The 24,409-nt window shown below is 52.7% G+C and overlaps 9 protein-coding genes across 9 annotated transcripts; 6 read left to right on the top strand and 3 right to left on the bottom strand.

Annotated features, from left to right (window-relative positions):
• Nucleotides 1-4,713: 4,713 nt before the first annotated feature.
• Nucleotides 4,714-5,639, top strand: MRS44_008932 (uncharacterized protein; the record flags this gene model as incomplete). Its single annotated transcript, XM_065621116.1, has 5 exons — nt 4,714-5,184; nt 5,243-5,290; nt 5,347-5,379; nt 5,435-5,518; nt 5,580-5,639. 5 exons carry the CDS (start codon nt 4,714-4,716, stop codon nt 5,637-5,639), a joined length of 696 nt encoding a protein of 231 aa, XP_065477188.1.
• A 3,267-nt stretch (nt 5,640-8,906) lies between these two features.
• On the top strand, nt 8,907-10,583 carry MRS44_008931 (uncharacterized protein; the record flags this gene model as incomplete). The annotated part of the gene is made up of 3 exons (XM_046269741.2): nt 8,907-9,018; nt 9,071-9,508; nt 9,619-10,583. 3 exons carry the CDS (start codon nt 8,907-8,909, stop codon nt 10,581-10,583), a joined length of 1,515 nt encoding a protein of 504 aa, XP_046132393.1.
• Nucleotides 10,584-12,007: 1,424 nt separating this feature from the next.
• Nucleotides 12,008-13,682, top strand: MRS44_008930 (uncharacterized protein; the record flags this gene model as incomplete). Its single annotated transcript, XM_046283664.1, has 2 exons — nt 12,008-13,141; nt 13,191-13,682. The coding sequence occupies 2 exons, from the start codon at nt 12,008-12,010 to the stop codon at nt 13,680-13,682; spliced, it is 1,626 nt and encodes a 541-aa protein (XP_046132392.1).
• Nucleotides 13,683-14,323: 641 nt separating this feature from the next.
• Nucleotides 14,324-15,049, top strand: MRS44_008929 (uncharacterized protein; the record flags this gene model as incomplete). Its single annotated transcript, XM_046276367.2, has 1 exon — nt 14,324-15,049. One exon carries the CDS (start codon nt 14,324-14,326, stop codon nt 15,047-15,049), a length of 726 nt encoding a protein of 241 aa, XP_046132391.2.
• Nucleotides 15,050-15,354: 305 nt separating this feature from the next.
• MRS44_008928 (uncharacterized protein) lies at nt 15,355-16,212 on the bottom strand (the record flags this gene model as incomplete). Its single annotated transcript, XM_046276366.2, has 1 exon — nt 15,355-16,212. One exon carries the CDS (start codon nt 16,210-16,212, stop codon nt 15,355-15,357), a length of 858 nt encoding a protein of 285 aa, XP_046132390.2.
• Nucleotides 16,213-18,459: 2,247 nt separating this feature from the next.
• Nucleotides 18,460-19,635, top strand: MRS44_008927 (uncharacterized protein; the record flags this gene model as incomplete). The annotated part of the gene is made up of 1 exon (XM_046276365.2): nt 18,460-19,635. One exon carries the CDS (start codon nt 18,460-18,462, stop codon nt 19,633-19,635), a length of 1,176 nt encoding a protein of 391 aa, XP_046132389.2.
• Nucleotides 19,636-20,062: 427 nt separating this feature from the next.
• Nucleotides 20,063-20,878, bottom strand: MRS44_008926 (uncharacterized protein; the record flags this gene model as incomplete). Its single annotated transcript, XM_046269740.2, has 1 exon — nt 20,063-20,878. The coding sequence occupies one exon, from the start codon at nt 20,876-20,878 to the stop codon at nt 20,063-20,065; it is 816 nt and encodes a 271-aa protein (XP_046132388.2).
• Nucleotides 20,879-22,575: 1,697 nt separating this feature from the next.
• Nucleotides 22,576-23,010, top strand: MRS44_008925 (uncharacterized protein; the record flags this gene model as incomplete). The annotated part of the gene is made up of 1 exon (XM_046269738.2): nt 22,576-23,010. The coding sequence occupies one exon, from the start codon at nt 22,576-22,578 to the stop codon at nt 23,008-23,010; it is 435 nt and encodes a 144-aa protein (XP_046132387.1).
• Nucleotides 23,011-23,317: 307 nt separating this feature from the next.
• MRS44_008924 (uncharacterized protein) lies at nt 23,318-24,157 on the bottom strand (the record flags this gene model as incomplete). Its single annotated transcript, XM_046273870.2, has 1 exon — nt 23,318-24,157. One exon carries the CDS (start codon nt 24,155-24,157, stop codon nt 23,318-23,320), a length of 840 nt encoding a protein of 279 aa, XP_046132386.2.
• Nucleotides 24,158-24,409: the final 252 nt, after the last annotated feature.

Here is a 24,409-nt window from a genome sequence, read left to right as displayed (position 1 = left end):
ACCCGTGGTGTTTCAGGAGTCTCTTGGGCGCGACGGCCTGCAGTTGAAACTGACAGCTTTCAAAAGTTGGCTTAGCGAAGGAGTTGTTTGTTGACAACTGCGGAGTGGCTGGCCAACTGACAGCCTCGGCCACGCCGTTGTGTGGTGGTGACTGTCATGCCGAGGGCTTGTAACCCTCTATCCATACTGCATGCTCCGGCATCGAGTCTACCCGAGTCTGGTTCGTCAATCTGTGTTTCACTCGCTCGGGAAACCGTAGTCAATAATGCGCAGGGCCGATGTTCCAATGGATACTCTGCGATAGCCGCTTCCGTGATGGCATGAAACACCATTGAGTTGTTTGAGATTCTTCAAGCCCAGCCTTAAGTCCCCGTACCCATCGTTATACTACCGGCAGGGTCGCATCGCTTGGCCCTATGGCAGCAAAGAGGTTGTAGTCGTCCCAATTGGCAGCCAGTTCTGCGACCAGGGTGGTTTCATCCCACGACTCACGGGGTCGACGAGTTTCGAAACTTGCAGCTTGTTGGAAGTGGCATAAGGGCCGACGTAGAGCGGTCGAGGTCTCGTGGTCTTCGTATCGGGCTTACAATCTCCTCGTATAGGTGAACCTGATGCTCTGGTGTTCGGAATCTATTTCCCCGATATATTAAGGCATGTGGGTTGTTATGTTTCGATGGAGAGTGCCCCGTGCTTCTGCGCATGTCGGCGTGGGACATCAGGCCATGTGGATGGCAAGCGTGTTTTGAAGCGGGGATCGGCACTCCTGGGAGAGAAGGTGGAGGAGACGAGGGAGCTGGATGCCGGATCGCCATAGCAGTCAAAGTCGGCCATGTTGGCCCTGTCCTAAAGCATCTTGAGTTAGGGTTGACAGCTGCCTTGCTTTTGAAAATGATTTCTGACCATGAGCACTCGGAGGCTGAAGTTACCCTAGACACGTGCTGGACGATTGCAGGCGAAGATATTTTCTCCCAACATTTATGTCAGATGACACTGGTTATAGTTTACGCGAGGAAGTATTCACTGTATAATGGCCGAACGTGAAATAACATGTTGCGAATATTGTTGGTGAGGTTAAATTGACAAGCATGGCAAGATTGAACAAGACATGGCTTAAGGGATAATGAAGAGGAAAGGAGGATTTGGCGTGTGCGGGGATGGCTCGTCATTTGGGGAAATAAACGACTGAGTAATCGACCACTTTCGATGAATTGAGCCGCAAATGCAGGAACACAAGCTCAGAAGTATCAGAATTCAATGCAGAATGCCATTGACGTCGCATGGAAGTTGGGAGTGTCGGCCCCAGTCCCGAGGAGGGAGAGACTTGAGAGGTACACGAGTTGAATGTCACGATCTTAGCTCGAGACGCGTCCAGATTGCCGGGTACCCGTTGTACCCTCCTCCCTCGCCGACTGGGACGCTGGGTGGAGAATCCGGGCAGATCCATCCTCCTGCGAGATGCGGCTCTGAGCCTGGTCCGTCTCTTGGAGGCACGTACCGGGCATCTACAGGCTAAAAGGGACGACATCTGTCTGGATGGCCAAATGTGCCAATTGTGCGTGACTGGAAAACGCAGAGGCTCATCGAGAGCCGAGCGGGGATCATCACCTGCCATTCGTCGACAACCGAATTCGTGTGAGCCACTCGCGATAGGCTATCAGCCAACTGCTGGAGCAGGTGATGCGAAACGATTCGCGCCATGGATGACGCGAGAGGTGTCTTGATGAGATAAGAGATAAAACCACTGAAGAATTTCATCCAAGTTTTGCGGCTCTTCATTGAGATGCCAGCCGGTAGTAAGGAGCAGTCTGAAGAGATCACGGGTCACGAGCTGCTTCAACATGGAATCGCACGAACCCCAGCACGTACCCTAGACACTGGACCCGAGTATCAACTATTCGCTGCTCTCTGACTGGCAAATCTCGCCTGATCGGGCAGCCAATCTGCTGAGAATCATGATGATTTTGCAGCACCTGTCAGCCAGTCAGCGAACGGTGAACCGAGCATCCCGCTCCGGTGAAAGTGGCGGAAGCCGCTGATTCAACAGAAGCCGGGCTCATCAACCTGAGAGGCCTCACATCACTCTCCCGGCAAATGTTCTACGACAAACAAACAAACTGAAAGCGACGTTGGCCATATTACCACTCGGATAATCGGTCAAACAAGCGCCCTCTCACGAAACAAGCAAACAACCTTTTTGAGGCTTGACTTGACCCCATAGTGGCTTGGGAATTTGCAAGGCGGGGGTAGACGCGCGTAAACCAAACAGAGGTGAGAACGTGACGGGGTACAGCAGGTACGAAGGGCACGTACCTGCCAGTACTTGTTTTCTCTTGGTCCAAGTTGTTTCCCAGGGCGCAGGATTGCATCAAGGCCCGTGCAGGAAGCGGACCCGCTGAGTCATAGAAGCACTGTCTGCCGCTCACAAAAACTGCCTGATCGCACAGTATCGATATACCATCACACAGTATGCCCCACCGCCTCGAATCACCGCGACCCCACTTTTCCCAAGGGTCAGTAGCCTTCAGTCGCGCTGTGCCCAAAAATCCATTCCCCCATTTCTCCCCTTTCCACCAAAAAAAGGGCGAGCCAGTCCAAAACATCGACCACCTTCCCCTCCCCCAGGTCCCAGCGACTTCCCAGGTCCTGCCCGAGTTACTTTGCCTCGAGGTACCGTCCATCGTCCGCTCTCCCAGGCCTCTTTTTGCCTGTCCACCTTCATCCTCGATCCTACCGACGGATGCGAGGTATCGATTGTACTTCCCTTTACACGTTGCCCGAAACCTCAAGCTTCATCCTCGCTCGGCGGATCCACTGCATCTTGCCCTGCTCGTTGCTGCACCTGTTGCCTCTGCAACTAAACCTCCATCCAGTTCTGGGTCACGACACCTACTGTCGTCACCATCGCCGCCAGAACAGGCGTGCTTGTCGCATTCCCCTGTGGCCTTTTGTGTCCCAGGTAAGCCTTTATTCTACATTTGTCCTTGTAAACACCGCCCTTGGCTATTACCGCGTCTTCAAATCATGCCCATTCTCATTTGCACACGGTTTTTTTTTGCGCGTCGTGTCTTCCGTTGATGCCGAGTTGAGCTCCGGGTGAGCTTCACCGGGGCTTAGTCTGGTCACCCAACCACATGAATATGCCCTTTACTCTTTCACCCGCGACTCTTACCCGCACCCCATCGGCCTTTGATGTACACACAACACCCTCACACACCTGCGCTTCACATTCATAATGTACATTTGAGCTTCGGCTTCAAACTTGACTTGGCCATTGCATCAGCCCCAGCCCAGACTCATCCCAACCACCAGAAAGAACCGGGGCTTCGGTCTGGTTCCCCATTTCACCTCGGCGCGTGGAAGCAGCACGGCATCTGACCGCGCCCGTTGCAAACACTTTCTTCCCAGCCATGCATTGTGCCGAAACCTGTGGAAGGTTCAATTTTCACCAATCTTTGAACTGTACTAACCCCAACGAAACAAGCGCAGCCTTCGCAGAAGATTAATCACACTTTTTTCAAGACCATCGCGGTAACAAGCTGTTGACACTTGCGCGGACACAAAACCCGGGCAGCCTTCCACCACACCACGTCCCTCTTACCAACCAGATTTCGACCCTGCCCTCGCCCACACATCACTAGTTCCCATCTGGCAGAGAACTTCTCAAACACGCGAACACCCTCTACTCGTGTATCTGTCTTGTCCTAGCAATCCGGTGTGCGTTACTTGCCCCGGTTGTTGTCAAACAGTTCACGCCTTGGCACCTGTCTTTATTTTCCCTCGGACTATTTCAAAAATTTGCCCGTAAGTACAGTTTTCACTCTTCTTCAATGACGCGATGTCTGGTTCGTTCCTTGATTGCTTCTCTTCGCGCGTTTTTGACGCGGTCGCGTCATGTGTGAAAGAGAGACCTGGCCCGTCATGATTCCTGATGAGCCCAACGCCTCTCATGTCAGAAGGAGCAAGAAACATTTTTCATGACGACCCGTCGCATTGCGAGTGACTTGCGGGCCATGGCTGTATCGCGGGATTGAGAGCACAGCTCAAGCCTCAAGACCCTGGTCGCGTCACCACACAGGTTGCGCGTGTTGCAGACCCACGCTTGCATATGACTGACCAGTCATTCTGGCTCCTGGCGACCATCATGACTTGACTCCAACAGCTGTACATGCGGTTGTGTCGGTCTCTCGTCGCCCGGTCCTGGTTCATCATCTTTCGTCCCCTTCAATCGAACACTCTTGTGGATCTTGATGCTGATCTCGTCATCGTATTTAGAACATGCAGCAGTGGCAGGTTGGCCCTATGCCAGATTATGTCTACTCCAATTCCAACACTCATCAACCCAATGAAATCCAGTGAGTACACCCCTTGGTTCTCATGTTTCCTGTACATCGCCGAGCATGACCTCGGGCATGGCTTTTGCTACACGGCGCAGTCTCGGCTATGCCACGGGGTATTCTCATGTTGGCATCGCCCTGGGGGGACGTCTGCAAGCTGCGTATCACCGCCTCTCTTCTCTGGTTTATACCCCCCGGCTATCGATGTGCTCGCATTAACTGGGCTACCTGTCCTCGTTCCTGGAGTGACTCGGGATGCTTGTTCTTTTGTTGGCCATCGCCATGCCAAATTATGACCACAGCGATTTCCTCCGAGGAGAAGCAACACCACTAACCAGCGTGCCTTCATAGTAATCCTCATCCGTCGTACCAGCAGGACATGTCCCGCCGGAACGAGCGCATGGAGTTTGCCTACGGCGCTCCTCAGCCAAACATGGCGCCTCCGCCGCAGCAACATCATCCTGCACCCGTTCAACCTCCCATGAACGTTCCTCAACAACCGCCTAACGGTCCCCCGCCGCCTCAGCAGGCTCCTACCCCGACTCCTACCCAGCCTGGTCGCCAGCGAAAGCGACCCGCGCCTACGGCTGCCCCGCCTCCGGTCACGAATGCCCCGCCCGCGCCCGTCACCTCCTCGCAAGTTCAACCGCCCGCGCCCGCGCCTCCTGCTCCCCAGGTGGCTCCTCAGGCGGCTCCCCAGCCCCAAGCCCCCACAGACGATGCGAATGCAGCTCCAGTCGCGCCTCCGCCAGCTAAGAAGAGCAGAACCAATACTCCTTGGACACCTGGAGAGGAATTGCGGCTTAAGCAGATGCGAGATGCGGGAAACAGTTGGGCAGAGATTGCGAAGGTAGGTCTTTACTGTGCGAACCGAGGGTACGAATTGCAGGCTAAAGCATAATTGGTAGACTTTCCCTACGAGAACAGAAGGCTCTGTGAAGAAGCACTGGTACAAGGTTTGTCTCCCGATCAGGATCACACCGTCTGAGTTCAAATATCTAACTGGGTCTAGGACATGCATTATGCCGAGTTTGCTGAGGACGAGGTAACCACCGTTCGCCCTGTACACTGACCAACCAAGCTGACCTCCCCCTCATCAGAGTCAAGCGTTGTTGAACGCCATTAAAGAGTACGAAAATAATAAATGGAAGGTGATTGGTCAGAAGGTCGGCAAACCTGCCAAGGTACGGGCTCCATAACAAGTTACTTTGACAAGGACATGCGCCATGTTAACCATCGACTTAGGCCTGCGAGCAGTACGCCAAAGAGCACTTCCCGGGTATGGTCACGAAGCTCGGCCGCTAAGGGGCGACCATTTGCGCAAGCAAGTCAGACTAACCCCCTGACAGATCTCTTTGCCAATTCAAAGGGGAGATAGAATAAGTCAACCACTGCAATTGGTAGACTGGTCTCCTCACGAAGCGTTCGTACCAACGCGGCCGGGCTGTGATGTGTCACAACCCGCCAGGAGATGCCACCAGGCTCGGCTCTTCTGATTCAAGACTCATGGCATTAGGGGGAAAGATGAAAAGCACAAAAAATACGGAAAGCTTCAGCGGCGGCGTTCGCTTCGCAGATTTTACTGAACTTGTTTAATGGTTACTCGTACCTTTTTTTTTCTTATTGTTTAACGACGAGATATGGCGGATTTCAACTGGCCTTGCTACACCCTTTGGGACCGGACACGGAAGGGGAGCAGGATTTGATGGATTTGTTGTACGGCGTGAGGGGATGGGAAATGGAACACTCGTTGTAGCAACACTTGGTACTGGCGGCTTTCGATGGCTGCTGGCATCTGGACGGGAAATATGGAGATGGAACGGCACCTGGGGGAATAAATTGCTGCTGGATCGGGTTGGGACGGTCCTTCTGGAGGCCGTATGGTTCGACGGATGCTTCTTGGGACCCTCGAGTTGAGATAATGGAGCAGCAAGACGCGGAGGGATGGGATGGATGAACCGTTGCAAGACGGAACCTGGAGCGTTATGATGGCTTTCTCATTTTTCGCTTCTTTCTCCCCTTTCTTCACTCTCAGGCGGAGGAAGGACGAGATTGCTCGATTTAGGATTGGTTATACTTATACCCCAACGCCTGGAGTTGTTTCCTTGCACCTGAAGCACCTGTATTGGCCTTGGCTGTGACGAGTTTGCGACATTATTGAATGGCTGTCGACTGCTATAAGTGTCTCCCTTGGGGGGTTAAGGTACTTTGGAGACAAGTCTCGAGTGTCGGACAATGACTTTGATGGGGACGTAGACCAGGGATGGCTAGGTACAGACAATGGTACTCGGCCATGGTGTTCCTCGTCAGCCACACTCAACCCTGGTTGCATGCGCCGAGCGAGATGCATACAATGAGACACTAAGCTTAGCTTTCGGGGTAACTTTTGGTGACAGGAATGAATGGATCAAATGAGAGATGGCGGTCAGGTTTTGACGGAAGGGAAGTCGCCGGAACCCTGCGTCGTTTTCTAATGCGACATGAGGATGTAATTACACGGCTGGCTTGAGCATGACTGAAGCTTGAAGGTGAGCTTCTTGGCCTAGTTTGGTATAGGCGACTACGACTCTGGCCTGGCTTGGTACCTTTGGTGGGTGAAGTACTGTAGAACGCCTCGACCAGGATGTCTCCCTCAGAGTGGCATTGGGCTGTCGTGTGCCATTGTGGCGTCGAGGCTTGCGTGATGCTTTGTGCGACAAGAGTGATTGACTGCTCTGAGGGGTAGCGGTGACAACGGCGATGCATGATGGCGTCGAAGGCATATGGAAACTTGTCAGACGCCAACGACATGGCATTGTTTGCTACTGGTTGTGTGCCTTAAGTGCACGCTTATTGGGATAGGATTGGGTGGTATGATGTTGTAGCTTATGGGCAGGGATTGATGAATCTACGGTAGCCTGAAGCTGAGGCAAGGCATTGTGACGAGCGCTGGAACAGAGCTAACCAGGGCAGAGAGGCCATCACGTCAGGTGACAGACAGGACAGTTCAGGAGAGATGGGTTATCGTGAGCAAGTGTTTTTGGTTCTTTGCATAAAGATAAGGGCTAACAAGCTGTGCTGTGAATTGTCTGTGGATATCTTTGCTGGCCCGTACGAGAGCGAATGAGGGGGAAGCAATTCAAGAGGCGGTCATGTGTCTGCTCCGTATCAGTCTCGGCGTTGCATTGGCATTGATTGGCATCGACTCCATCGAGATCATTCATTGTCGCTGAGTCGAGGGTGCCTTGGTACCATTTCGGTTATGCGCACCAACAAACGACGGCCAAGCTTCCCCTTGCCTGCCTGGCCTCTTCCCCTTCTCCGACAGTGTGTCAACTCCTGGATCGAGTCATGGTGATGATCTTGTCGAGAGTCCTCCCTGTGTTTGATGATCCTCGGGCTAAAAACTGGGCACGAGACTGGACGTCAAAAGGGAGTGGGCAAGGCAAACAGGTGGGCCGGGCTGTTGGTTAATTATCTCGCGCGCCAGGAGAGTGCCATTGAAGACCTGGCTCCGCCTTAAACGAGGCCGTCGCCCACTCAGGTAGGGTTGTCGCCCACCAAATCAGGGGCCAGCCGGGGTACCGAGGCCTGGTGATGATGGGCGAGCTGTTGGAGGGGGAGACCGGATTGGCTGGAGGGGGGAGCTTGGACTGGGAATCTCGTGTGCGCGTTATTGTCTTGCTTGCTTCGTCTGGAGTCGGGCGAGCATGGGAGCGGATCCCCGGCACAAGAGGCCCGCCCTCCGTCCGTGCCATCCAATGTCATGGATGCAGGTTTTGAGGGGCTGCCTTTTGGGCTTGCTTCCATTTCTTGTCTGGAACTAGGTAAACTCCTTCCCTGGCTTGGAACTTGTCCGTCTTCTTGATTCCTTCATCACCCGACAGTCGTTTCTTGGAACCAACTTTTGGTGTTTCCTTAATCCTTCGTTTTTTGTGGTGTTTTTGTTGTTGTTCTTATTTGCCCTCCTTTATTCTCTGTTTCCTTTGAAGGAAGGGAGATATCGGCGGCGCTTATCACACGTCCATTCGCTCACCCCGTCACACAAAACCGATCCCGCAAACCAACACACCCCCCGATCGCCCGATCCGAAGCACAGCGAAAGTGCAGCGCAGCAGCAGCAGCAGCAGCAGCAGCAGCACCACGCGACATCTTCAGTTTTACTCTCGCTAGGAAGAAAGTTCGACGAGATCGACAGACAGCCTAGGGAGCGTTGAAAGAAAACATTTTGGAAAGAGACGCGCAAACTGTATCGCGGCCCGCATTCCAACGCCTGTTTTTCACCTCTGCTCGCTTGATATCGGCCAAGCAAAACAGCCAAGCTCTCCCCTAATAACGGCCACCGCACCTAAATCAACAACAACCAGAGTCGTTCGTTTTGCTGGGTTGATTTGATTGTTAATTTTTCGCTTTTCTTGGATATTTCCTCCTCATTTTTCTCTTTCGCGGCAGTCGTTACCTCGCATTCGACCTGCCATATCTCTTAATATTTGATTGCGAACCTCTTGTCGCTTGATATCGACTCGAGGCACTTTTTCGCAACGGCATATTCGACTGCATCGCTACTATCCGTTTTACTCGACAATATTCATAATGTTGCGATCTCTTGCTGTGGCAGCCCTCTTGGGCGCCGCTTCGGTCAGCGCTCAAACCGTCAAGTGCACCGCCAACAGCAAGTGTCCCAAGGAATCTCCTTGCTGCTCCAGTATGGCTCCTTTCTCTACATTCAATCCTTCGCATTTCTGACAATTCTCTAGCCTATGGTGAATGTGGTGTTGGCGCATACTGCCTCGGTGGTTGCGACCCTACCATGTCCTTCTCCCTCGACTCTTGCGTTCCCGCCCCCGTCTGCGAGGACCGCACGATGAAGATGAACTCGCTTGACCGCATCACCGACATCAGCAAGTACCTCGGTGACTCCTCCAAGAGCGACTGGGTTGCCCAGGGCGAGCCCGCCATCTTCAAGGACAATGTGCTCCTCACCATGCCCAAGGACAGTGTCGGCACTCTCCTGTCCTCCACCGTCTACATGTGGTACGGCAATGTCAAGGCTCGCTTCAAGACCAGCCGCGGCCGCGGTGTCGTTACTGCCTTTATCCTGTTCTCTGACGTAAAGGATGAGATCGACTACGAATTTGTCGGTGTCGACCTCGAGACTGCCCAGACCAACTATTACTTCCAGGGCATTACCAACTGTAAGTCGTCCACCGTCGCACTGCGTCGCACCCTCACGTCACCCGGCGTCGGGTATTCACGTGATACCCCTAACCGCCATACCAGTCAATGCTGACAATACTTGTGATAGACGAGAACTCTGAGAACATCACCCTGTCTGACACCTTTGAGAACTTCCATGAGTACGAGATCCGCTGGACTCCCGAAAAGATTGAGTGGTACATCGATGGCAAGCTCGGCCGCACCAAGGAGAAGAAGGAGACCTGGAACGCGACCTCGCAGAACTTTGAGTTCCCCCAGACTCCCTCCCGTGTGCAGCTCTCCCTCTGGCCTGGCGGCAAGGAGACGAACGCCGAGGGTACGAGGGCCTGGGCTGGTGGTACCATTGACTGGGAGGCTCCCGATATCCAGAACAACGGATACTTCTATGCTACCTTCTCCGATGTCGAGATTGAGTGCTTCAACTCTCCCACCGCGCCCGGCACCAACAAGGGCAAGAGTTACTGGTACAACAATGTTCGCGGCACCAACGACACCATTGTCGATGGTGACAAGGACCACATCATTGCTTCTCTCCAGGCTACCGGTACCGACATGGACAAGGGCAAGAAGAAGGTGACCAAGCCCAAGGAAGAGGACAAGGACAAAGATGAGGATAAGGATAAGGACAAGGATGATGACAAGGATAAGGATAAAGACAAGGACAAGGACGAGGATGACGACGACAACGAGCCCGCTACCATTCCCGGTGGCGGCAGCGGAGCTCCTGCCAACGAGCATAGCGAGGACAAGGATAGCTCCAAGGACTCTGGCTCTGGCTCTGGCTCTAGCTCTGGATCTGGTTCCGGCTCTAGCTCTGGTGGTTCTGGCAGCAGCTCTGGCAGCGACTCGAGCGACGACTCGAGCAGCGACACGCCTGCTGACACCACCAATTGTGATACGAGCAGCTTCAACCAGGAATGTGGTAGCTCCAGCTCCAGCTCCAGCTCGGAAAGCTCTAGCGCCGACTCGGGCAAGGGCTCCAACGCTGGCTCGAGGAACGGTGCCAGCGCCTTCGCAATCCTCATTGCTGGCTGCGCTCTGTACTGGCTATGATTGTAGTCTCGTCTCTTCATGTCCGTCCTGCTCTTGTTCCTCACCGACGGTCCCCTTTTTTTCTGATTATATAGCATCTCTTTGTGTTTATTTGTTTTTCTGCTCTGATGAAACAATGGCTTTTGCGGACCGGCGCGTCCTAGGGCCTTGTATGTAATGGCTCTTTTCTTCTTGTGATTATATTTTGCTCACGGTGAGAGGGAGGACACCAGTAAAGACCCATGATGGGGCCAGGACGAACACGCGGAGTAGAGAGTGAAAAGAGAGAGATCAAGATAATGTAGAGGTAATGGCTACAGCCGTCCACTCCCTGCACTGAACTTTTGTCGTTTTGCTGTGAAGAAGTGTACTGCAGGAACTTGCTTCTGATGTTTCGTGTTGAGGAGCCCCTGGCCAATGATGAGCCGAGACATTTCTACATTTGGCAGTGAGGTTGTGTGCTTAAAATAGTCTACATGAGAGTCATGACGAGGATGAGGGCATTCGCACTTTAATGATAGACAACAGCCTAATAATAGCAACAGTTCAAGTAGATGCTTATAGGTTTGAAGTATTGTAGATGATACAGACCAAGGTGAGAAACCTACCCAAACTTCTATGACGTCCTATATCATGCACCACACACAACACCAGTGAAACCCTTCCACACGGGGGATTGGCCGGAGAATACCTTCTGTCAAAGGTTCCTAGCAGCGAGGTTTCGTATTCGATAGTACGGAGTCAGCCATGACACCCTGGGGTTCGCACGCCGAAGTGCGGTGAGGTCTGTTTGGTGATCACTGCCTCGTGATGCGCCTCGTTTGCTTAGGCTGGCCGCTCTGCCTTGTATACTAGGTCTGGAGCCTGTACTGCCTTCGAGTCTTATTTCAAGGCTGACGGCAGAGTTTTGGTGACGACTTGACAGGATGAGCAGGACATGTCGGTTCGAATTCACTACTATTGCGTATAAATGCAGAGAGACACCACAAGGTTTTTGACGAGAACGTTTAAGGAGCATGCTTGCCTATCCAGAGTACCGGAACTATCTCTTTCAAAGTGGATCGACATGGCTGGCTGTCACACAAGGCGTGACGCTCAAGCATGCATGCATTATGACTGCCCTTTTAATCTATGAGCCGTATATAGCAGCCTCCGTCAGCACCTGAAGGCGGCATCTCGAAGAACTGCCGAACGTATCGCAGCAGAAATGGGGGCTATATGTGGATGGCACAGCTGTCGGGAGCCGAATTATGTGGACAGTGATGGGGCTGGAGGAGTATTAAATAGACGATATAGCGATGATGTTGGTTTTCGTAATGGTACTTAGTTATTGACCAATTCTTGCTTTTCTCAGCAGTCAAACGACCTGATATTGAGTTTCCTCATCATCAACCCTGAGTCTTCACGTTCGTTGTTATGGTAAGGTTGACATTGACGGTGCAGCCATGACTCCACATTACTTCTTGGACAAGCTCCCTCATGTTCACGCGATACCCCTTTCTCACTTCAACCCTCTGTCTTTACCAGTATTACTGGCCATTGTCCTCATTCTAGTATCAGCCTTGTTGCTTCAAGCCTGCTTGGCAACCCGTCGTCCCAAGGACTTTCCCCCAGGGCCGCCAACAACCCCTTTCCTTGGCAACATCCTCGACGTACCGCTCTCAAAGCCTTGTGTTACCTTTGCCAAGTGGGCACAGATCCATGGTCCAATCTTAGGGATCAAAGCTGGTCCCATGAACATGGTGGTGCTTCACGACCCTGACGACATACATGAGCTCTATGACCGCAGGGGTAGCACATATGCGGGGAGGCCGTACAACTACATCGCGCTGAACCACGTCTTTGAGCCAGACATTGGCCAGATTTACCTGTTCCAGCGCAATGACCGGCTACTGAAACGATGGAAACGGCCTGCGAGGTGGTTCCTAAGTCAACAGGGTATCGAGGGTATCATGCCCATCCTCGACGCCGTGGGGGCTCGCTGCATCAAGGCCCTATGTGACAGTCCCTCTCAATTCCTCAAGCACCTGCGCGTCTGGGCCTTCAGCACGCCACTTATTGTTCTCAGCGGCCAGGCACATATCAACCAAGATTTGCTGCGAACATACTTTTACCGACAACAACTCGTCACGAGGCTGCTTGAGCCAGGAAAGACACCTCCTGTCGACTTCATCGCACCGTTACGGTGGCTCCCGACCTTTCTTGCAAAGTGGAAGAGGGAGGCCTACTTTGTGCGCAAGCATCAGGATGCTTTTTATGGGGAGATGCTGGCGGGAGCCGCGAGCAACCGGCAGAGGCGGAAGGATGGAGATAAGAATGTTGGGGAATATGAACCTGTGATGGCGAGATTGCTGGGGGAGGGGATGCCAGAGAGGGAGGTCAAGTGGTTGGCAGGGGGACTGCTTGATGCTGCATTTGACACTACGAGTGCTGCGGTTGCCAATTTTGTGGTGGCTTTAGCAGGACATGCAAATGTTCTTAAGAGGGCTAGGGAAGAGATGGAAGCTGTCTGTGAAGGGAGAATGCCAACAGGCGAGGATGTAGGGAAGATGCCATACCTCAAGGCCTGCCTGATGGAGGTGAGTACTTCAGCCTGGAAACTATTCAGACATGTTAACCATGTGCCAGACATTTCGATGGCGCCCTCCAGCACCTCTTGGTCTCCCACATGTCACAGACTCGGACGACACATACAAAGGTTACTTAATCCCACGCGGCACGAACATCATAGTCAACGCCTTTGCCATCCTCCACAACCCAGACGTGCACCCCAACCCAACGGCGTTTGACCCAACACGCTACCTAGACCCAGAAAAGCACACAGATGAGCACAGCAAGAGCACATGGATCTTTGGCGCCGGGCGGAGACGATGTGTGGGAGACCAGTACACGATACATGCGTTGATGGCGATCATGGCCAAGATGGTCTGGGCGCTGGACATGAAGGTTCCTGAAGGGACGGATCTGAGTGTTGAGGGAGGGTTTGACGATGGGTTGATGATGAAGGCGAGGGAGAATGTCACGGTGGAGTTTGAAGTCAGGGATGGGAGGAGGGAGAGGGTTGAGGAGGAATGGCAGAAGGGGGAGAGGGAGTTGGAGAGGATGTTGGGGAAGTGTTGATGGATGTCAGGAGCATTACAAGTGAAATTGATCAATTTTTAAGTTGTAGTAGCCGTGTGTATTAGAAGAGAAGAATGACGCTTATGGATGCACTAGTAAAGAGTTACTGTAGGGCTGGACGGGTTGATGAGCGGATGAACCATTACACCCAAAGGATTCATCGGCTGAAACCGAATGGAGATGATGAATCCAAGGCGCAGAGAAGAAAATACGAAAACCAGACCCAGGAACCCTTGTTCAACAGTTACAGATGCGATCCTTCGCGCGGCACTTGCCGGGATGCGAAATCCTTCAAGCGAAGGACGAGAGACGAGCGCGAAACGCGAGCACGCAGATCTTGGCGCAGTACGTGCCAGCTGTTAGTGCTGTTAGAAATTACTACGAGAAATGGTGAGATCCTTAGCAGTGCTACGGTACCGACCTATGGAGGCAGCTTCGCGCGAACTCTGGTCTTGGGAGTTGCATTGACGACTTCATGGATGGAAGGATTGGGATGGATATAATATATAGAGAGGAGTTAATCCATCCCAATGAAGAGATCATCATCAGCTTCATCTCGATAACAACACATTCACAAGATACACACAACACACCAATATCATCACCACTTACACTCACACACTCCAATTACTCGATCAATCATGTCCAAGACCATCGCCTTCTTTGGTGCCACTGGCGGCTGCGGCCTCTCAGCCCTCAAGCTCGCCGTAGCCAACAACCACACCTGCATCGCCCTCTGCCGCAACCCAGACAAGCTCTCAACCCTGTTCCCCTCCAAGCCGGCCAACCTCGTTGCCATCAAGGGTAACGCCCACGACGCAGAGGCCGTGGCGTCCTGCCTCATAAACCCGGCCGATCCATCTCGTCTGGTCGATATTGTGTGCTTCACCATCGGCAGTGTATTCAGCTTTGCAAAGCTCACTACTGAGGACCCGAATGTTTGCGAAAAGGCTATGGACGCTCTCTTTAAAGCTCTTGACACGCTCCGCCAGCAGGGCAAGACCGGCAGACCTCTCCTCGCCGTGATCAGCACCACAGGCATCTCCAAGTTCCAACGCGACGTACCCATCGCTTTTCTTCCTCTGTACAAGGCTCTGCACGTGCCGCACGAGGACAAGAGGGTTATGGAGGAGCGGCTGCAGGCTGGATCCGAGCGGTGGGTCGCCGTGCGGCCGAGCCTGCTCGTCGACGGGGCCGTGCCGGACCGCAAGATCCGCGTGGGTATTGAGGATCCCGTCAAGGGTGTTGAGGTCAAGGAGTTTGGATATACTATCTCGAGGGAGGATGTGGGACGGTGGATGTATGAGAACTTGATCGTTGGGGGGACGGAGAAGTATGAGGGCAAGGCGGTTGGAATTACATGGTAGATGAATGATAAGGATGATTATGGATGAGGCACGACGGGTTATGGGATTTTTCTTGGAAATGGGTTATGAAAATGAATAGACAAGGGCGTCTTGTGTTATAGGTGTTAGTTCAGACGATAGACGGTCACTTTTAGGCATTCACCAATTAATTAATCGCATTTATGCTGTATTTTCATGGCCGTCATCAGTCGTCTTTGCTATTACCTCCACCGGGGTATCATGTCTTTTTCATCTCAACTCCACCGACGACGTTTTCATCCTTTCCATTGGGCTCAGTTCACCTGAAGCCTCGACACATGACAACCTCACCACTCATCCTCCCCAACAGTCTTGCCAAAGTAGGCGGCAACCTCAGCCTGCGAGGGCATCGGAAGTCGACCAGACCAAATCACATCGCCCCGGTTCTGTCCCCAGCGTCCAATCCCGAGAGCCGTTCCGAGGAAGGCGACAAGGTCATCAACTCCGGCGGGTCTGTTGAACCAGTGTCCGCCACAGAGGTACTCGCGCCAGATGGGGTTGGCGCCAACAAAGTCCAGTCCGTCGTAGGTCTGGCAGCCGTGTCGGACGGGGGTGTCTTGGTCGTCGTGGTTGTGCTGGACGAGGATAGGAGTGTGAGAGACAACCAAGTTGTTGGTGGGCTTGTCGGGGAGGTCGAGAAGGGTTCGGATCTGCTCCAGATCACGGCCGGCGAAGGGCAGACGTCCCGCAACGCAAAAGAGACCCCCGAGGCGAGGGAAAACTTGGAGGCCCTCGGGGAAGTTGAAGTTGAGCAGGGTGAGGACTGCAACGCTGGCACCCTGGCTGAAGCCCGCGATGACAATTCGATGGTATCTACGCCCCAGGGTCTCAGCCTCTCTGTGGATGACGGATCGAAGACGCATAACGGCAATGCTGAGGCCCTCGGCCTGAAGATGCTGGTCGGTGGTAGGTTCATATCGCCAAAGAACCGGGAACCATCCATTGGCGCTTGGGGCCGTAGGAAAGACCCAGCGAATAGTCGGAAACTCCTGTCTAAGAGTCTGGCCGCACGAACCGGTGAGTCTGCCGAAACGCTGAGCACAGAGGCGAGCCGTCTCGTCCTCGCCGTGGAGAAAGATGACAGTATGGGTGTGATCGTCTGGGTTGGCGGGGTGGAAGCCGACAGAGGGGACCTGAGAACTCATGATGACGGTTGTTGGTGTTGTTGACGTCTAGAGAAGTAGATCCAGAGGATATCGAGATGGATTGAGGATTCCGAGATGAAGAATCTACGAGGAATCGAGACTTGAGAGAAGCCGTATCTCGAGATGGAGATACGACGAACTGGGAAACACAATGCAACTTTCATCTTTATTCATGTTCGTTGGTTGAGGTCATTCAACAATGGGTTGTCTATACACTACGAGTCTGTATCCGTTTGTGAGGTTCATGAATATAGAGGACAATTTCTCTGAGGACTAAAGCTACAAGCTTGTTTCGTCGAGTGCATGCGTTTGCTTCGCGTTAAATCGAGATATCATCCTGTTGTTGCGCTGGACTCGCACTGCTATTTTGGGATATGGCGCTTGTAAACGTTTAACCGGCCAAATTAAATAGCAGTAAAGATGGCAGTATGGACTCGGAAAGTATTTTGGCCCTAGACGATCTCTTGCAGACGTCTGAGAAGGCTTTGGTGAAAGTGGTATGGTAGTGTTCATAGCCTAGGCTGCGGTTCGGTATACCAGAATGGCCCAGGAGCATACCATGTGAGGCTCATCTCAACTGACACCAATTGGAGCAACGTTTAAACATTGACACAATAGAACAGGATATCTCTCGTGGTTGGATAAATGTCACTGTGTATCAAGTCTTTAGGGGCATTGAAGGACGCTGCTCATTCCCACTCACACCCTCTACTTGAGTCTCATTCTGCTCGCAATCCAGCACATACGACCATACCCATTGGAGAACTCGGGATCCCGTCCGCTCTCCCATAGATAAGCCAGTGAGGGGCGGATTAGTAGTTGGGTCGGTGACGACCAGCGAATCCCCGCTGTTGTATGTTTTTTGCCCTTCGAAGCTATTTTCTTTTTACCCTGTAGAGGTTGCTTGAACTCCCGGGTAGTTGCTGCAAGGAGCGGTACGTACCAAGCTCATGTGAAGAGAACCACGATGAAAGCCAAGACTAGAAAAGGGTAATATATTGCCAATGAAAAAGGAGGATGGGATGGTTCCTTCGTTCGTTTGCAATAAATGGAGGAGTAGTTCCTTTTGGTGTTTGAGATGAACACCCTTACATCAAATGATTGGTGTTTCAAGCTTCGAAATGACAAGGATGCCCAGCTATGCCACCAACTACCAAATCATCCGGTCTAGAGCCTTACCAAAAAGCAGGCTCCCAACAATCAAGCTTAAACAAGTAAAAAAAAGGCTCAGCTGTTATAAACGCGACACACGAAAACCCCCTGCATTGGTCCTTAGCCGCTGAGGCTTTTCGTCTCAAGTTCTGCTTTTTAACCGCCCTCCAATTATTCTTGGTGTGAGGCTTCCCCGTGAAACTAGAGCTACAACCCGTTTGAGGCTTGGCAAGCGGCATTGATTGGATTGGTCTTTGGGCCATCCCCGCTTACTCGGTGAGAGTTTCGTTTCATCGGGGACCAGAAACTTTGTTTCTTTACGAGACTTTCATTTCACAATGTGCATCTCTGTCACCAAAATGCACTCATCTCACACAATTCTCACGGAAGATTTCTTGGCATTTAATCACCTGGCCATTATTCCTTCTCTGAAAAAAAGCAGGCTGTAAAAGTGCAAGACGCAGTCAAGTCAAACTATTCGCTCAGCCTAGTCACACAGCCCCTGAAAGAATCTATTCCTATCCATCCGTACCTGTCTGTGCCCCCCCAAGCCCAACCACCCCCTGCTTGCGCCTCCGCCTCATATGTGAACAAGACATACCCAGTCAATGAGGCTTTGAGCAGCAGCCGCCCATGACAAGGAGACGCAGTGTTTCGTATCCAATAGTCACTCATTGTTCACCTGCCGTGATTCAAAGGCTCACAAGCCCTGCATGTTCACTTCCCGCCGCATGGATCACTGTCTAAGCTTTTCCAAGGGCTGAGGCTTATATATTTCCCACCATCCTTCGTTGATCATCACCGTTTTAGCTTTTTCTCCCCCCTTACTCCTTTTCTTTTCTCATCATCCTTCACAGCCTTCTGACAAAAACAGAAACAGATCCGTCAGCTTTTCCCTTTCATTTCCCACTTTTAAAAATCTCTCGTCAGCATCCTACAAGAACCCGAAGGACTGGATCCTCCTTCTTGTCATTCGACTCTCTGCATTTCTAGCTCTTGATACCCCATTCAGCGACTCTTCTTCTTTTTGCTTTCTGGTTGATCACTTGCAACTGAAATCTACCATCACCACATCGACACCAATCATCCTCCGTCATGAAGTTCTCCATCTTAGGCCTCACGGCCGCTCTCACCTCCTCCGTCTCGGCCCTCCCCCACACCCCCCGCGGAGCCTACGCCGCCGCCGAGAAGCTCTCGGCGCGCATCCTCCTTGGCAACTCTGGCCACATCTACATCGCCGACTTCTACTCCAACGCCGGCAAGTTCCAGCTCACCCTCGATCAGGAGATTGAGGGCGGAAACTCGTGGATGGCCTTTTCCTCTCCCAACCTCTTGTACGCCGTCGACGAGAACTCGGACAACCTCCGCCTCTTTGAGGTCGACCTCAAGGGCAACAAGCTCACCAAAAAGACTGAGAGTAAGGAGGGCAGCACCGGTGTTGTTCACCTCGAGTTCAACAAGGCCAAGACGCGTCTTGTTGGCGCCGCCTACGGCAACGGTACCATCGACGTCTGGAACACGGAAAAGGGCGGCCTCAAGTTCATCAAGACCATCAAGTCTCCCGGAGAGCTTGGCCCCAACACGGAGCGACAGGCTGCTTCCCACCCTCACCAGTCTAACCTGGACCCCTCTGGTCGCTACTTTGCTGTCAACGACCTGGGCACCGACTCTGTTGTCATCATTGATTCCAAGGACGACGCCTGGAAGGTCGCCTCTAACAACAAGGTCACTGCTGGCTGTGGTCCCCGCCATGGTGTCTTCTACCCTAGCGGAGCTGAAAAGGCCACTCACTACATCGTTGGTTGTGAGCTGTCCAACACTGCCATCGTCTACAAGGTTACCTACGAGGAGAACACCCTCTCCTTCACCGAGAGCCAGACCATCTCCACCTACGGCAAGGACGAGCCCCCCAAGGACCCCAAGAAGGCTGCTGTTGGCGAGGTCATTCTGGCACCCAACAACAAGGACCTCTACATCTCCAACCGCCTCTCGGGCTACGACACCGACTCCATCGCTCACTTCACCATCGCCAAGTGCGGCACCCTTACATTTGCCGACAGTGTCTCTACGGGCGGCCTCCTGCCTCGCATGATCAGCTTCAGTGCCACCGCCCAACACGTCTTTGCCGGTAACCAGGACGGCCCCTCCGGCCTTGTTGCTCTCAAGCGTGGTAGCAACGGCAAGCTCCAGGAGAAGCCTATCGCTTCCCTTCCCGGCTCCAAGTTTGGCGAGGCTGGTTTCGGACCCCAGTACGTCCAGCAGATCATTTGAGTGTGATAGAATTGTGTGCAGATAGCATTTTCCATGGCGCTTTCGGCGTTGGTTAGGCGGATGGGTAACAATGGATGTCTTGGAGATTCCTCGACTTGGCGAGCACAATGTAGCATTTTGGTTAAAAAATCTGGAAAGTCTCGTCTATTCTGTTATCAAAAGCCCAATGCCTGTGATATGTGGTTAACTGTTGAATAACATGTTTGCTGATCATGTATGAGACTTACATGAGTCCTGCAAGCAGTGAGCCAATCGCTCCTTGTCCCCTAGTAATGAATGACAAGGTGTACCCGCTTGGCAACGGATCACTCATGTTCGTGCGTCCATCATGATTTGCAAAGAATCAATGCATGAAGCAATAGGTACGCTCAAGCCGAATTGGCGCTGTACCTAAGTACTGTGATCCTCTCTCCTCTCTTTGCTTCGTTCAGTCTGAACTTGAATCGCTCGCCATACCTGCACCTCCTCGCCCTGACGTGTCCGCTAAACTATCCTGCAGATGCTTGTACTCTGCGTCTAGTAGTTCCTGGTCCGTACACTTGTGTGCTGTCTCAAAATCGATCAGAACGGCTTCGCCGCCGCCGCCTCGGATCAGAAAGTTGTGCTTGTTGATGTCTCCGTGGAGTATACCCAGCTCGTGCAGCTTTTGTAGGCTGCGCTGGCACGCAGCCAGGTCGTCGGGTTCTGCGGTCCGGGCGTCCGGGACCTCTTCAATCAAAAAGCCGATGACTCGGCCGTTCTCGTGGATGTGTCCGAGAAACGCGGGGCCGATGCCCCGGCCGTGGATCCACTCGTATGAGGTGGTCTCGGCAGCAAAGTAGGGGATCTCCCAGGGGAATTGGGCAAACTTGGCCAACACCGGGCGATCAAATGATGGGTGGGTGACGCGGTAGAGGGTCTGACGCACGCGGTCGAGCTGGTGGAGCTCCAGGTGATCGATCATGGTCTTGTGCCAGACGTCGCCGATGCCAGGGAGGCTGCTCCGCCTTGTCTCACAGAAGCACGGCTCCCCTGTGCGCTCGTCCTTTCCTACGCGGCCCTCGTTCCAATCGCCGGGCGGAAAAGGTGGCAGTTGCGAGAGGAGGACGGGGGCATATGTGCGATCCACGCCAGATATGAGACCCCCATCAAGCGTCACATATCGGACGTGGGCGTCATCGACGAGGAAGCGATACTCGCTCTGCTCGGCATCATCGGGGTCGGCCAGGACGGCCAGCAGCTTGACGTTGCTGTTGGTCTGCATTGAATTGGTGTGCTTAGAAGTGAGCTGCTTGCTGACGAGGAAGTGGGAGCTATAAGAAGACACAGGCTTAGATCTGATGGTTTGAGGCTGGGGGTGGCACGTGGGGGTTAGTGGTAGCTCATTGCGAGACAAGCACGTGTAGTCGATAGGTCAAAGGGTCTTGGACGGGACGAACAAGGGGAGACTGTGCATCTTTAAGGGCCATTTAACGGCCCCTTGCTGGTCTCCCAAGGGGTCTGTCAATTCTCGGCAATCTCAGTATTTGCGCTTTGACTCGTGGGAGCCCATCATCCGAGACGAGACGCACGTCTGCCCCCCCAATCCGATGCTACGGAGGGACCAGGTGGGGGAATGACTCTCTGGTCTGACGATTCTGAGCAGTCGTGGCCGTGTCAAACTCGTGGTTGCTGGGGTTTTGTTTGCAGACGTTGGTCGGCATGCTGCGAGTTGCATACCACGAACAGGCGGGCATTACACTCTCTGGTGCTCAATCGACTCGTGCCTCATCTCACGGGTCGCTCGGCGTGTGCTAGGAGCGGGTCCGTTCCGTTCGTGTCGTGCTGATGCCCGGGGTCTTGTTCCTTTAGCTGTCCGGGGCATGACCCGATAGGTGTCCCCGGGCGTTATTGACGGCTAGTCAAGCGCTGAGGATGATCCGGTTCGCCGAGTCATGGTCCTATAAGTGAGGCGGTTCTGATGGTGGAGAGGGCGTCTATTCTGCAGGGGTCGGTAGTGAGTGGCGATGGGAAGTTGAAGTTGGGTTTGGTTGAGCCTCACGGGAAGAAAAAAAGCAAGGAAAGATCAAGGTCAAGGTGAAGGGGAGGGAAGGAAGGCGCCAGGACCGTTCCAGGGCTCTTGCCATGCAGGTTCGAGGCCCGAGACCCGTGACCGTGCTGAAGGGTTTAGTTATCAATCAGTGTATTTCTATGGATCCGTGGCTGCCCCGTCATCTCTTTTCTCTCAACCCGTCGCCTCTTGAGCTGAATATTCATTTGCAGCGTGGTGTCGTACGACTGGCTCCAACAGTGTCTCGATGGATGCTTCATTTGATGCGTTGTCCAAGCAAGCCACCTGGATGGACAGTTTATCACCTCCTCCCCCGCAGACAAGACCAACAGCGCATTTACTGTTTTACTTGGGCCTGAATCTTTTAATAGCTTGCTTCTGGCTTGCATGTTTTATGTCTAATGCCTGCATAATTAATTGCATCTCTATCCATAACCAACTTGAATACTTGATGCCTCATGCCCCCATCTCATGATGTCTATCATCTCTTCTCTCGTCTCCTCATCCCATCTCTCCCCCCATTCCACGGCAGCCAACCAACTTCACCCCGCAGGTAACCATCACCATTCACCTCAGTTCGGCTGATTGGAACTAGGCATCTCGTCTTACTGCGTCTGATACGCTCAGCCCGCATGCGATACCACGGCAAGAGGCGCCCTCTCTGCAGCGGCATATGCACTCGACTCTCTCGAGGCACACGTTGAAAACCACGCACGCCATACACATTATCCCGTCGCCCGCTTAAATATGCACTCTTGTCCGGGCCTTGCCCAAGTGGACGACCCGACCACTTCTTCACCATGTCATGTCCCAACCGTCTGGGGTCGTCCCACGCCCTCTCCCTCCCCTTCATGTCTTAACCGTCTCTTCCTCTTAATATCCTCATCGTGCCACTTTTGGCCTGCGATTGGATGTATATCCGGCGCCATCTGCAAGTCTCTGCGGTGCACCAGCGCCCTGGGATACCCGTTGATGCCCAGAGCCATGGCCTGCTCGACCCGGCTCTGAGGCTATTCCAGAGGGGTTTGCGCAGCATTGACCAGTCTCGAGATGTTCTTGTCAAGAGACAGTTCTCTAGTAACCCCTCTCGGAACAACAACATCAAGATTGGCCTCATTGTCGGCTTCGTGCTCGCTGCCTTCCTCGCTGTTGTCATCATCTTCCTGTGGATGTATTGCGGTTCTATCCGCTTCACCTTCAAGAAGAAGAAGCACCGTCATCACCATCACAGGCACAAATCCGTCAGTAGCAGAGGGTCTAGGGGTTCTGACAGAAGCGCACCACCTTCACCCAAGTCTGCGACTGAGGAGACTCCTCCGGCAAAGGACAAGCCGGCAGATGGATAAGATGAGACAACATTGGCAAGTTGTCTCCCATCACTAGATGCATAGTTGACTGACATTCTCTCAGACCCTTCACTTCTGCGTATGATTCTTCCACTGTATTTATGATGCATATGGTTCCTTGTCGGTAAACTTGTAAGCTGGCTGCATGCGACATGAGCTTGGTCTTATTGCGATATGGTTGATTGATATTAAGTTTGTTCTTCCTTGGTGACTTCTATTTCCCCTTTGGTAGTTTATCATACTCCTTTAATAGTACATTGGCGCGCCTGTTTATTCTTTCCAAAAGTCCCGACTGCAATACCCTCTCTTACTTCCTATCATCTCGAACAACACCGTGACGAGGACAGACGATTCCATCTACACCCTTGCCACATTGAGGGAAGCCATCTCCCACCTGAAAATCCCGACCGATCTGAGGAGCATCCATCTCGTTCATCAGTAGACCATCGTACTTTGGTACAAAGGCGATCGGAGACTGGAGCATTGGTTCAGGTCTTTGAGGAGCCCAATCATCGATGATGATGGGACTTGGAGGGTCGTTGTGTTTGTGGTGACAGCGATGATGTCTCTTCCATAGCTTTCGTTCATGACGGTCGTGGGCATGTTTATGACGACAATGCCTGTGTCCATGGTGAGGGCCTTTGCATTTGTGGTAGTGCTTCTCGTGATGTTGCTCTGGGATATAAAGGTTTGCGAAATAGTCGTGATGCTCGCCATGGTTATGAACATGATGGCGCTTCTTGCTGTGTCGACGACGTCCCCCACGAAGGTGTGTTCCATGTCGATGTCCATGTTTCCTCTTCTCCTTCTCCTTCTCCTTCATTTTCCTTCGCTTCTCCGCCTTGGTGTTTTCCCAAGCGCAGTAGAATAGACCACTGATAATGATGATGGCCAGCAGCGTCAACCCAACTGCTATTCCAACAGTCCCAGAGCTGGCGTTTCGACGGTGCAGAGCGGTCGTTCCCCTGGAGAAGACGGCATTGGCTTTGACAATGGGATGGATCCTTGATGTACCGTTCAATGAGGCGATCGAACCAGTGAACGAATTATTGACTGGAGCCAGGCTGGGGAGTTCTCTGAGGCTTCCAGGGTGTTGATGCTCTTGGTCGTATGCTCCATAGCCATACCAAAGACTGACAGGTGCCATCACAGGAATGAGGATTTCGACATGTCCCTGATAAGTGATTAATCGTATAAGAAACAGAATCCATGGTTTACTATATATCATCTCTATGCACAAAGAGACGGGTTTCGACACCGACGCTACAAAGCCTTGATGCTTCTTCGGCTAGCAGCCGTCCCGTTGTGCCCATAAAGCTTCCGATTCCTTTATTCTGCAACCCACAAACAATGAAAATTGCTCTTTTACAAAAGACTCAATGAGTTTTTCGTCTCCTAG

Source organism: Fusarium solani (genome assembly GCF_023522795.1).
Source record: "Fusarium solani strain SB1 chromosome Unknown bctg00000005, whole genome shotgun sequence".
Classification (NCBI taxonomy): Eukaryota; Fungi; Ascomycota; class Sordariomycetes; order Hypocreales; family Nectriaceae; genus Fusarium; species Fusarium solani.
Note: the sequence above shows the minus strand (reverse complement) of the source record. Positions and strands in the feature narration are given on the sequence as shown.